Source organism: Merops nubicus, unplaced genomic scaffold (genome assembly GCF_000691845.1).
Source record: "Merops nubicus isolate BGI_N331 unplaced genomic scaffold, ASM69184v1 scaffold20554, whole genome shotgun sequence".
Lineage (NCBI taxonomy): Eukaryota > Metazoa > Chordata > Aves > Coraciiformes > Meropidae > Merops > Merops nubicus.
This window is the reverse complement of record NW_008605171.1, coordinates 25,473-38,943: the sequence shown is the minus strand read 5'-3', so window position 1 is coordinate 38,943 and position 13,471 is coordinate 25,473. Positions and strand designations below refer to the sequence as shown.

The following is a 13,471-nucleotide window of genomic DNA, read 5'->3' as shown; positions in this document are numbered from 1 at the left end:
GGGAAAGAGGGAAGCCCCACAGGGTGTGGAGATGTAGGAGCCCCTTTCTTGCTGTGCTCGTGCAGGTAGGAGGGAGTGGAGGGGGACACATGTTGGCATGTGAGGGAGATACAAGAAATAAATTGTTGAGGCTGAGGGTGGTGCAACACTGTCCCAGGCTGCCCAGAGAGGTGGTCGCTGCCCCATCCCTGGCACCATCCCAGGTGAGGTTGGATGGAGCTCTGAACCCCCTGCTCTAGCTGCAGATGTCCCTGCTCCGTGCAGGGGGTGTTGAACCAGATGACCTTGACAGGTCCCTTCCAACCCAAACCAGTCTGTGATTCTATGACACATTTGTCACCCAGCACAAACGATGGCTTCTTGGGGGATGTGGTGGTCCCAGCCCTGATGTCCATGGGTCAAAGAGTGACCCATCCATACCTACAAGACTTGCTCCAGCAGCAGCAGATTGAAGCAGCGTTAAAAACAATGCTAGTGTTACTAATAATACAGACAAGCCAAGCAAGGATTTGCTGTTAAAAATACACTGTAAGCCAGTCTGGTCTGTCCAGACATGAGCTGGGGATGAAGCAAGGGAAGGAACAGGGTGATTAGGACCCTGGCCAGGTGGGGAGGGAACGAGGAGCGCTTCCGAGCCGCGCATTTTCTTAAAGCCTATGCGAAAGTGTTACTATTTGCCTAATGAATAAGCACAGTTTTTAAAAAACAAAACAAAACAACAAAAAAAAAATAACCCTTCGGTGAAGAAAAGCACCAAACTCCCGTGGTCTCGTGTGAGTGACTGATCCCAAGGTGCGTGCGAATTTACAGCGTCTGGAGTTGCATCCGTGTGTCAGGTTCCTTTGCGTTTAAATAATTTGTACCAATAGGTTGGGATAATAGAATGAGTTTAAAAAAAAAAAAAAACAAAACAAAACGAGTGACAAAAAAAAATAAATAAATCTCTAGGAACAAAAAAAAAAAAAACAAAAACATTGATAGTTTACAGGGTTTTGTGAGTTTAAATGCCTTATATTTAACAATCATAATTTATGACTAACTTGTAGATATCGTGGGTTCTTATTTAATTATTTTTATAGGTTTTTTTTTTCATTTTTAATTATAATTTATTTATTTAGAAATTAATACTAATTTTTTTTATTACTCCTATTACCTCATTTTTGCATTGTTTCTGGGAATGGAATGCTTTGCATGCATCGGTACTTTAAAAAAAAATAAAATAAAAAATTAAACATAGGATGTGGGGGATAATGCTTATCTTGTCAAAAAAAAAAAAAAAAAAGAGAAAAAAATCAGGGTGTGTGATTACAAACTGTATTACTGTGGTGCTGTTACCTTGGATACATTCCATAAAAATGCAAACCTTTGATTCTGTATGCTGTGACATAGTGGAAAACTGCAATATAGTGACTGTGTTTAGCACATATATATGAATATTATTTGCACTCATAATCAAACTCTGGTGGTCCCTTCACCTGCGTCCTTGCGCATTGAAGATGATTCATGGCACTCTCCAAAACCAAAACTTTTAGGTCTGTTCTTGCTCCCACCCTGTCCCCAGTGCCACTGGTGATTGCTGCTGCTCTTGCTGCCTGTGTCACCCCACAGTAACACCCAGCAGGTCTTCACTACGAGGCTGTGCTTTGGGAAATCCATGCATTTAGGGCACAGCTCTGCAAATTGGTTTAAAAGCTGAGGAAGGAAGCCCAGGGGTGGTGGCTTTGTCTGATTTTGGGGTCTGTCTGTGCTCGGTCTGGCTCTTCCCACCCTCTGTGCATGCACCCAGCTGGGTGCTGCAGGGAGGATGGAGAGGGCAATTGATGGAGGCTGAGCTTGGAGGCCACAAAACTAAGGGGAGGCAACAAAACTAAGGGATTCGTTGCAGTTTAGAAGGGTTGGCCCCTGGTCTAGCTGAGAGGGGCTGGGATGGAGGCAGGAGTGATTTGGGATCCATTTATAACGCCTGGCCACGAGTGTTGGCCATCACCCAGCTGCAAAACAGGCATAGAGCAGAATCTCTCCTCTTGAAAACTTTCCAGATGGTTTTGTTGAGGGAGAAACCTCACCTTGAAGCTTTCTAACCCACTGCAGAGCTGGGACATGCACCAAAGCCCTCCTGTCCCCAGGGAGCTGACACCCTGCTCCTGCAGCAGTGGCCAAGCATCCCCCTCCCCATCCCCAGCCATGGCTGTGCTGCTCTCACAACGCATTGCCCTTCCCAAAAGGCCCCTGGATACCAACTGCTTGAGCCTCTTTGATGGTATTTTAAGTTTTAAGCCATAACTACACTTGTTCAACACAGATGCTCGGCCACGTATGGAGAGAAGTGGAGTTTGATGCATGCACTCAGCCAGTAGCCATCTCCCCCAAAAGGCTTTGGATACAATTCTCTTTTGGGTTAGAAAGGCACAAAATGACTCTACCTTAATTATTATTTTTTTTTATCTCTGTCCCTTCAGGATGCTGCTCTGCTTTTTTGACTTTGCCTTACCCTGGGTTTAAAACCTGTCTGTGTTTTTTATTTCCTTGCTGCTCTGTAGCACTCCTCCCCTGTAGCCTGGAGCTGTGGTTTTGAGCCATGTGGGGACAGGGGGTCGGTTGTTCCCCCTCACAAAGACACTGTAAAAGGGATAAGTAAAACCAGGAGCAAGGAAAAAGAACAAAATAAAGCTCTCCTTTAATGACCCAGGCCGGTGAAAGGATCACCCACATTTTTGTACTCCTACTGCTGTTCTGTTGTGCTGTGCAACATTTTGCTACATAGACTATTTTATAGAAGAAAGCTAGAAAAATATTTATTATTAATATTAAAGCAATAGTGCATTGAAGAAATGAAAAGACATTAGAAATTGTGTAAATGCTTAGATTCACTTTTGGTGGATTTTTTGTACTTTATTTATAACTAATAAAACAAACTGCATTGCTAACTATAAACCTGTGCCACACGGAAGTCACCTGGCAGGGCAATCGCTTGGTCTTTATTTACCACTTCTTTCTTCGGGTCAAAGTCCACTCTTCTGTCACTGACATGCAAAGGAGATGCTGCTGGGTTATAAAAGACTCTGCCCAGCTGCTTTGAAGCAGCTACTGGTGCATGAGGGCGAGGCAGAGGCAGGGTGAGGCTCTCCACGCCAGGCATACCTCCACGTGTGATGTCCTGTAGCACCAGGTTTGTGATTAGGTACCAAAATCACTTTCTAAGACCAGGCTGGAAGTTGCCTGGTAAAGGGGGTTTTCCCTCTAAACACCTTTTTTGTTACCTGTTGGAGGATCCAGTGGGTCATGCACCCAACATTCTCAGTGCAAGAAAGAAACGGACCTGCTGGAGCGGGGCCAGAGGAGCCCCAGCAATGCCCCGAGGGGGGAACCCCTCTGCTGGGAGCCCAGCAGGAGAGAGTTGGGCTGGGGCAGCCTGAGAGGAGAAGGCTCCAGCTGGGGAGACCTGCTGGGGCTGCCAGGGCTTCAAAGGGCCTAGAAGAAATGCTGGGGAGGGACTTTTGAGCAGGGTCTGTTGGGACAGGACGAGGGATAAGGCAGTCAAACTGAAAGGAGGAGATTCAGACTAGAGAGGAGGAAGAAATGTTTGACACTGAGGGTGCTGAGCCCCTGGCCCAGGCTGCCCAGAGAGGTGGTCGCTGCCCCATCCCTGGCACCATCCCAGGTGAAGTTGGATGGAGCTCTGAGCACCCTGCTCTAGCTGCAGATGTCCCTGTTCCCTGCAGGGGGGTTGCACCACACGACCTTTAAAGATCCCTTCCAACCCAAAATATTCTATGATTCAACCTTGCATCCTCCACAGCTCATTTCATAGGTCTCCTTCCACTTTTATTTTTTCCCACAGTGAATGGTGCCAGTCTCTGCTCCTACCCACTCTAGGTTCAGCTGTTCCTCCTTACACAGAAACCCTGAGACCAGTCCCCAGCTTTGACTATGTGACCAGACTAAATAATCCTTGGAGACTGGCAGCTGCTGATCTTGAAGATTTGGTTCCTGCAGCCGAAGGGAATTGCTGGCTCCTCCAGCACCCAGCAAAGGCTGCGTAAGGGATGCACCCCTTTCAGGCAACACGAAGCTCCCATCACAGGAAGCTTTTAGAAATTCAGAAAACAGGTTAAAAACGACCTGCTCGTCCAGCTGGGGAAAAATCTCAGTTGCTCACTGAGCCCTCGCTTACGTCCTTTGAAAGAGGAACGGTGCGGATAGAGTTGCAGGAGATGGCAATTGGTTTGGCTTCAAAGCTGCTGCATCAAACACAACACAGCAGCTTGATCTGATAACAGCCCTGCCAAGCACGGTGAGCAGTAACCAGTGGGTGTGCTGGGGAGGGAAAGGGTTGTGCTCATTCAGGTGTAACAGTACCGGCCAAGATGCGATATCTTTATTCACAGCGAGCATCTGCCCTCACAGCAGCTGCCCAGGATCAGCAAGCTGAGCCTTTGTTTGTGTTTTGTAGTGTCTCAATCTTCAGCTGGCCCGCAGGCTGCAGCTCAGAGCTGTACAGCCCCGTCAGGGAATATATTTTTTTAAAATGGATCTTTTTTCTATGTCAAAATGGACCTTTACACATAACGATGGGGCAAGGGAGATTATACGACAGGTCCTTCACAGCACTCAGTCATCATGCATGTAAGGCTGCTGTAGGCACATGATGCTACCAAAAATGCTTCACAATTTCACAGAGATTTTAAAATAATTCTCTTGTGTCCTGCAGAAAGCAATGTAGTCCCTCTTAACACCCAACACTTCAAGGGACCCTTCATTATACTTCTTTTCACTGCCAACACTTTCATGAAAGAAGCCATTTAATTTTTAACTTAAAATTAAATTAATAATGGATATTTATTATAGTAATTAACTTTTTTTTTTTAAATTAAATTTAAAATGGCTGCCAATGGGAGGCCCTCAAGGCTTTGTTTTTTTTTTTCTAAACACTGCACTTCTTCAGGCTTCCAAACTGATGGGGACCACAGAGATGGTGGAACACCCTGGTTTTGCAGGCTCCTGCTGAGTGCCACCATACTTGTCCTTTGCTCTCACTTCTCATCTATACTAATATTTTTGTATGAAGGATGTGCATTAAAATCCCATCAATTAAGAAATAAGGATAAATAAAATAAAAAAAGGGTGGGAGGGGGAGGAGGAGTTGTGCATCTGCCCAACATGCAGTGTTGGGAAGCTCTGCCCCAGCAGCAGAGATTGCCTGAGCCCTGCAAAAGGTGCAGCACTAGGTCAAGTTGGGCTTTTCTCCTCCCCAGTTCTCTCCTCAGCCAAGAACATGTTGGTTTTAGCAGCTTAGAAGCAAATCCAGCCACTGGAAAAAGTCCACTCTTGCCTTATTACTTTTGTAGCATTAGTTGTTGTAGCAACAGTACAGCTCCCCAGAGCAAGGGTGGAGTTGAGTTTTGCACAAACAAGGGGCATTTTTGAAGTGTTTGGAAGAAAAAAGCAGAGTTTTTTTCATGCTTTGCCAAGGTTGTCTTCCTGGGAGGCAGTGAGGTTTATGATTCCCTATCAACCCACTCCACTCCCCTGGCCCTTTTTAGGATAGCATTGCCTGAGGGTCATCACAGTTTTTGTGTTGAACATGCCTGTCCAGGGATGGGAGGTGGTTTTGGTGGCAACTCGGGTATCTGCAATCCCATCTCTCACCTACACAGTGTTTTGATGACCATGAAGGTGTTCATTCCTGCCCCAACACGACCTCAATCCATGGCTGTAGCCACTTACTACATACAACTGCTCCCAGGTGTGAGCACATCTCATACAGAGGATATGCATTTCTCTTTCCTCCTTGTCTCACACAGGGATGGTGTGTGGATCAGGAGCTGCCTCGCTGCTCCCAAGGCCTGGAAACATGGAGCAGGACAGGTCCCATATGCATCTTGTTGAGTTTGCTCAGGAGCTGGCAGGAGTTAAGCTGCTGAGATGCAGAGGTGCTCTAAAACCAGCATCTCTGGCCTTTCCAAGTGAAGTGGATGCTGACTGGGGTGAACTGGAAATGCTGGGACTACAGCATTTTAATTGGAAAATATCCTATTTCACTGCAACACACATTTGTCTGAAAATGGGACAAGTCTATTGGCAGGGAGGGTTTTTTTTTCATAGCTCTGCTAGACTAGGGTGGGAGGGAAAGCAGAGAGATCAAAAGCCTGTTTATTGTTTCAAAACACCCACTGGGGAACTGCTGCTTTCCAGTGACACTGAACGGGTGAAGCTCTGCTCGTGGGACCTCGTGGCTGGCTGGGGAGCCTGAGCCCCACCCCAGCAGGGTCCCAGGGATGCAAGATGCCTGCTGACCCTAGCACCCACCTTCAGCTCTCCTGAGGTCTGCTCTGCTTCTCCTCTAAGCTCCCAGCCCCTGGCTCAGTCCTTGCTCAGAGCTTGGTAGCACCGGTCTGCAGTGAGGAGGGAGAATACAGCCAGTAAAGGCCAAAAAGTCATTGTTCCCAACACTGAGCAGTTGATCATTGATCAGGTTGGTCATGGGGCTCAAATAAGTAACTTGCTCTGCTCCAGAACTATTGCAGTGTGTCTTTATGAACTTTAAGATCCCTTCCAACCCAAACCATGCTATGACTCTTTGAAAAAAGCTTCTAGGAGGGGGAACAACCTTTCTCCTAGGACACAGGTGGGCCAGGAGGAAGGCTGTCTTCTCATGGTGGCTCAGACATCAGCCTTTCTCTCCTCCTAAGGATGTGTCCTGGGCTCCAGAAGTAAGGATTTGTAAACAGATTTCCTTGTTGGTACCTGTAGAGATTCAAGTAGCAGGGAAGAGCTCATCTACAGGAGCACTGGCCTTTACTGCAGCCAGGAAATCCCTTCCCCACTACAGAAAAAATCAAGGCAGGAATCCATATTAAAAGGAAAAAAAAAAAAAAAATCAAAAAAACCCACAAAATGAGTGGCAGCTGCTCTGAAACAGAGTTAGTATTCAGCCCATATAGGGTAAGATTATCCTGAGACAGCTTTGGATATACTTAGCACAGCTTCCTTGCAGTGGGATTGATTGTCTGGGAAGTCTTTTGCTCTGCCTCCTGTAACTGTAGGTCTCAGCTTTGGGCAGACCCGGCCAAATTCACTCCAAGAGCTGGGTCTGGATTGTGCAGGGAAAGCCCACAGAGGGAAAACACCACCCAGACCCCATCCCTTGGGTCATGGATGGATGGATAATGGGTTCTTCCCAACCTCCCTGCAGAAAGCTCTGCTGTGCCCACTGCTTTTGTTGTGGTGCCTTCTGGAGGTGTGTGTGTCAGTGTCTGGACATGCAGTGTTCACTGTTGCCAGAAGTGGGGAAAATGGGAATCTCCAAACTCAATTGTCTTAAATATATTTTCTCAATTGTCTTATTCTCTTTAGTCACCTAAAGGGGTGACCCACCAGTGCTGGAGGCCCATGGGCTTTCCCAGCCCAGGCAGGGCAGAAGATGCCATTTGAGCTGTTAAATGACACTTCATGGCCTTGCTCATTGTGGCTTTTAATCATACTTAAGAAACAATTTTATTTCATTCACCGTTTTATAGGTGCTTTAAAAAAAAGCAATACAGCTTTTACAAAATGTTAACCCCGGAAGAACATCTTGCTACCAAAAATCTCTCCATACAAAAGGCAGAGTTTTAAAAAGTGAAATGCCATGTAAAACATGCATGCAGAAGGGACCAAAACCCTCCTCAGTACCTAGGAAAAAGCTCCCTCCAGATCAACCCATCGCCTCGGTTTTCATCCAGCCACTTCCCGCAGGGAAAGATGGTGGTCACGCCGGTCGCCGAGTTGGTGATCTCCACCCTCTCCACCAGCCAGCCTGGCGCCAGACCGCTGTTGTCATGCTCAATCCGGACTTTCCTCAGCTCCCCCATGTCCAACGTTTCCAGGTAAAACCTGTTGGTTTTGCCCCGCTCGAAGAGGTTCCGGAACTTCTGCTTCAGCGCCCTCTTTCCCGAGTCCCCATTCAACCCAAAGATGGTGATGAACACGTTGGCGTCGGTCCCCGCACCCTTTTCAAAGCCTGTGACCACAATGGTCTCGTATTTGACTGGCACCAAGCTCCGGGCTTTGCTGGCAAAGCTCTCGATGACCTTGGCACACTCAAAGACTTTGTAGTCCCGTCTCTTGTAGCGCAAAGGGATTTTCACATTGCACCTGAAGAAGTATCTGGTGAAGGAAGGTCAGCAGCTCGTTAATAGTATGGCCAATTAAAGACAATTTTACAAACGTTATGGTCTGGGCGTGCTAGTAAATTGCCCAATATTAACACTTTTTCAGTACTTTTCCACATATGTGTGAGCACTAGAGTTTCTCTCCAGAAAGTCAACTGTGATTGGGCTTTGCAACTGCAGCTGGGAAGCTCAGCGTCTTCCTGGGCAGTCACAGGCACCTTGCACGTGGCAGGGCTGGTGTGGGGCACTTGTCACCCCTTTGCCTGTGCAATGGCACGTCCATTTACAGATCCACTGAGGCAGGACGAGCAATAGGCCCCACAGCTAACACAGCCCAGCAGTGCTGAGTGTGACTGGTCTGAGCACAGGGAGATCAGCGACTACCCTCACTGATGGGATGGTTAAGGTTGGGCTAGAAACTAGGAAAAGGGGATGGGAAAGATGGGAGGAGAAGTTTTAAGCCCCTCCCTTTCCTCCTCCAGACCGCCCAGCGTATCCTTAGCAGGTGAAATTTTTCCTTATATCCAACCTTTCCCTCCCGTGGCACAACTTCAGGCTGTTTCCTCCTGTCCCATCACTTGATACGTGAGACAAGAGACAAACTTCCATCTCCTTCTCCCTTGGGCAAAACTGGCTGTCTGGCACTAGCCTCATCCCACTGGGGTTTGGAGATGGATACCAGGGGGATGTGGGAGAGGGGAGTTGGCTCAAGCATGGTTGGCCCCAGGGGAGAGCTCACCTGCAGCTCCATGGCAGTGTCCCCACAGCCACCAAGTCACGTGCCAAGTCCACCTCCATAATTTACACCTTTGCAAAAATCTACACCTGGATGATGTTTTCTTCACCTCCAAGCACACGAAGCCCCCATGAAACACTCTATCAAGAGTGTAAGGTTAAAATTTCATCTTCTGTGCACAAAAGCAGCCCAAGCTGCCCAGGGCAGTGGTGGAGTCCCCACCCCTGGAGGGGTTTCCAAGCCGTGGAGATGTGGTGTGAGGGACACAGGGCAGTGGGGACCTGGCAGGGATGGGGAATGGTTGTTCTCAATGATCTTAAAGGTAATTCCCAACCTTAACGATTCTATGATTCTATAAAAAAAAGGCACCGAGCACAGAGCTGATGTGTACCAGATGCTGAAAGGCTCTGGCTCTGCAGTGCTGCCTCTGGTGATGTGCAGGGAGCACAGCACGTCCATAAATTACCCAATACCTGGCACCCGGCCAGAGGCTGGATCTCTCTCTGCTTTTAATGATGTATTTCATTTCCAATGATGCAGATCATTTCCAAATGACTTTTTTTCCCCCTCTCCTCCCCCCTCACCAAACTGCATCGGTCCTCCTGGAGGATTGCAACCCGTGTGTGTGAAAGAAGCACCTGGAGGAAGGGTTACTGCACTTCCAGCAGTGCTGGGCTTCTTAAGCACTTCCAACAATTTTGACATTTTCCACAGCCAAAGTTAAGCACTCCTCTCTCTGGAAAGAGTCTTTGTAAAGAGAAATCACGGTGGGAGCAATATTTTAGGCTCAGGGACAGAAAAACTTCATGGGAAGGGGGATGGAGGGGTTGCCTGATGCTGCAGTTTTATTTCCTGGGCTACCTAATAATTTATGGTCTGGAGTTATAATGGATCAGACCAGTCTCCATGAGGGGTAAGAAGAAAACAAGATGACCTTTCTAGCCCTGGGGTTTGCAAGAAATGTTCTGAATACAGCCCTTCCATATATTAAAATCTACTACTAAAAGGCAAAAATCTCAGTATAACTCAAAACTACTGCTGCAGCAAACTCATAATTCTTTTAATTTGGTCTTGGGCTTGATTAGGTGGGGTTCTTTTTGATGTTTGGTATCAGGAATACCTGGAGCAAGAGTCTCACCATCTGCTCCAGCTGATCGAACAGCACTGTGAAGTGCTGCATCTGCAGAGCTGGAGCCCTGCTTCAGTGCAGTGACAGGCTGCAGGCTTCACCAGCATCTCCTGACTGCCCTCTTCAATTTAAAACAACTTAAAAAAACCTTAAGGCTTTATAAGAAGGTCTTTGGCCCCTTCAAAACACATTGTTTCAGCAGTTTCAACACGCTCCCAATGAGTTTAGTGCATGGATTTGATTGCACAGCTGGACTTCAAGCATTCCAGGTTTTCCCCCTCCAGGAGAAAAGAATGTGTTTTAGTATGCAATTGACTGAGTTTTCATTCAGCAAATATTATTGTGACTCTTGTGCTGGCTGATTAATTTGCTAGGAGAGACTCTTAGCTTCTAAAAAAAAAAAAACCACTAAACCACTTCAAGGATTTCTTCTTAAACACTCAATTGTCTCAGTTGGAAAAAGCTCCTCAAATTCTTTAGCAGCAATGGAAATATCATGGAGAGGAAAAGAAATCTGCAATTAACATTGTGGATATTTTCTCTGAAGAGCAGTTTGTTCTGCAGATGGATGATCTTCTCTGGCTCCTGCTTAATCCCTGTAGTCTCTGCTCCCTGCGTTGTGAACATCACCCCCTCCAAAGATGGGGCTCAGGCCAAAGAATGTAGGACCTGACATGCTCAGGGCTCTCCAGATATGTTCATTTTTCAACCATGGCAGATTTTGGTCATATTCAGATCAGAATAGCTGAGCTGCACAACTATAATGTTTCTAGTGGACCTTTTGGACCATTTCTTGACCATTTGAGATGAGGACCTCTCGTCCAAACTGGTCTGGATCAGAGGTTCAGGTTTTGTCCTATTCTCAACTTTTTCCTAGGATCTATTTACAAGACTTACCTAAAGGTGAGTCTGTGCAGAGCATCTTCCAAACCCTTCAAATTTCAGCCAGTCTAAGTATTTTCCACAAGCTAAGACACTGATTTGTCATAGCTGCAAGATTCACCCAAGCCAAGTTGTTTATAAACGTATCTGCTCATGCAAATGCTCTGTCTAACAGCTCAGAAATCACACAGGCAAGTCAGGCAGGGACGTTCTGTACCTGACACACCAAGCAGCTTGTCCTCAGCTTTCAGGAAGGGATTAAGATTGGCTAAGACTTTCTGCTGTTTCTTGGATCTGAAATGCTTCAGGAGGATGCATTCAGAGCTGCTCAGCTTCTCCATGCCCTCCCAGAGAGGCTCCTTGAAGATGAGAAGACACTTACTTGTTGCAAAGCTCCATCTCCGTTACGATGATCTCTTGGACATGCCAGAAGACATCAGCTTTTGCAGATGACTTCTTCCCATCTTTTGGACAGTGACCAACACAGATGGCTGCAATATCACCAACGTTCTTTGAAGAGAACTGAAATGTGTCTGTTGCTCCCCTACAGGAAACAGGGAGGAGTTTGAGTTAGTATCTTGAAGGCTGGCAGTAACTTGTCTCGTACGGGCATTAAGTGATTTGCACATGACTGCAGAAGATAAAAGATAAGCCTTCATTTAAAGTCATTTGATTTAACCTACAATCATTCAACACAAAGTATAATTTCCATTATAAGTTCAGTATTTTCTCTGATTATCAGTGACACTTTAAATTGTTGCCACTAGGACTTTCCAGGACAAACTTGAGCTGTTCCACATACGAAATCAATTTGCCTCATTACAGATAAAGCTAAAGAATGACTAATTTCCCCTCCGGCACTTATTCATTCATCCTTGACAGATACCGTATCTGTTACATATCTACTCACCACAGCCATTTAAAATTTGCTATTTCAGCCACTCTTCCTGAAGCTCATCTTGAAAACAGTTTGGAGAAACAACAGGTCTCTGTCAAACCCTTGGCTGTCTCCCTGTCATGTCCCCCACATATTCTGTTAGGTTTGTCTCCTTGGACTGGTCCTTATTCCAGCCTGCCTCCAAGGATGGACTGTGACTAATGCTTTGGAGAGTGATGTCTTTAACTCCACCCTAGACACCTTCAGCTTAAGGTCAGGAGGAACCTCCTCCCAATTTTCACGTGAAATCCCAGAGCCCACATCACCTGTACTTCCACCTTCCTTTACAGAACCACAAGATAAAGCTTCCCTCCCTTCAAAGCAACAGAACATCGGCAGTGTCCATGGCTTTGGAGAGATTCCTGTCTCCTAAGGGCATGCCGTGACCTTAAAGAAAGCAGGAAACCCACCTCACATCTGGAGGACTTTGGTCCCCCATGGAAGAATGCCTCTGCCCCACGTTACAGAGATGCACCTCCTGCTCATCTGTTCGCAAGGCTGATACTCGACTTCCCTCACGCGACAGTGACCTCTCAACCTTCCTCCCCAGATTCATCTGGAAAGTCAAATCTGAGCAGCAGCGACAACATTTAGCCTCCAAGTATTTTTATTTTCTCTCTGATCCCCACTGCCAGTGAGATGCTGTGAGAGGAACTAAAAACACCTCCAGCTTCCTTCTGCTCCTCCCAGCTCAAAAATACACAGCCTCCCCGGGGGCTGGCCAGAAGCCCATCGGTATGTGCTAATACACAAGGACACACACACACATGCATGCATCATCTATATTTCCTTCTACCAAATGCCTTTTTCTTGTAATTTTTAAACCTGCGCATCAGAAACTGATTTTACAACTTCCATTTACTCCAGGTGGGAAGCCACTAGGCTTTTTGGAGTGGGGATGAGAAACAGCATGACATAAATGCAGCTCTATAATCCATCCTGGAGAAGAGGTGGCATTTGTGGAAGACACACAGCTTGTGGGGAATCCCTCTAGCCCACCATTCTGCCCCACTACCTTTCAAATCTCCTTTTCTTGGAGGAGTTTTCCATAAGGAATTCTTTCGAGCGGCCCATCTTTCCTTCTAAGATGATCCAGATGTTTTCCTTTGTTTCTGCATCCTCTCTGTCGCTTGTTACTGTGACAATCTCATAGGCTTTAAAGCATAATTAACACACACGTTAAACAGAAAAGGGAGAGCAGATGGCCAGAAAGATCTCTTCATTTGGCTGTCACTTTGCTTAAAAACTCTCTGCCTAATATTTATCACAGCATACAAGAAAGCATTTGCAAAATAAGGATGGAGCTACACTGAAATCTGTGGGACTTTTGACTCCTACATGCTTTGGATTTCATGCAGGGATAAGGTATGTGGGAAATGTGAGCACTGCTCAGTCAGCTAGCAAGGGTAGATGGAGCTGCTCTTGAACAAGCTGTGTCCAGCTGCCTGCGGTGCTAAACACTCCTTTTTTTTAACACAGACTGAATACTACAGCTTTTTGAGCCACCATTCCTAACAGGGACTGTGAGGATATCCACGTACCCAAGAGGATACGTTCAGATGCTGAGGTGGCATGTGAGAACCCAAAATGACAATCTCAAGGCTGATTTTTTTTGCAGGGGCAGAGTGAAATCA

The 13,471-nt window shown here is 46.5% G+C and overlaps 1 protein-coding gene across 1 annotated transcript in view; it reads right to left on the bottom strand.

Moving 5' to 3' along the window:
• Window positions 1-7,667: 7,667 nt before the first annotated feature.
• Window positions 7,668-13,471, bottom strand: part of LOC103771947 (lipoxygenase homology domain-containing protein 1-like) — a gene marked incomplete at its 5' end in the record, with an annotated part of 30,608 nt that continues 24,804 nt past the window's right edge. Inside the window, 3 exons of the mRNA XM_008939268.1 lie at window positions 7,668-8,148; window positions 11,283-11,444; window positions 12,853-12,991. Of these exons, the coding sequence (XP_008937516.1) occupies window positions 7,668-8,148; window positions 11,283-11,444; window positions 12,853-12,991 (782 nt within the window). The remainder of the gene's footprint in view (window positions 8,149-11,282; window positions 11,445-12,852; window positions 12,992-13,471) is intronic.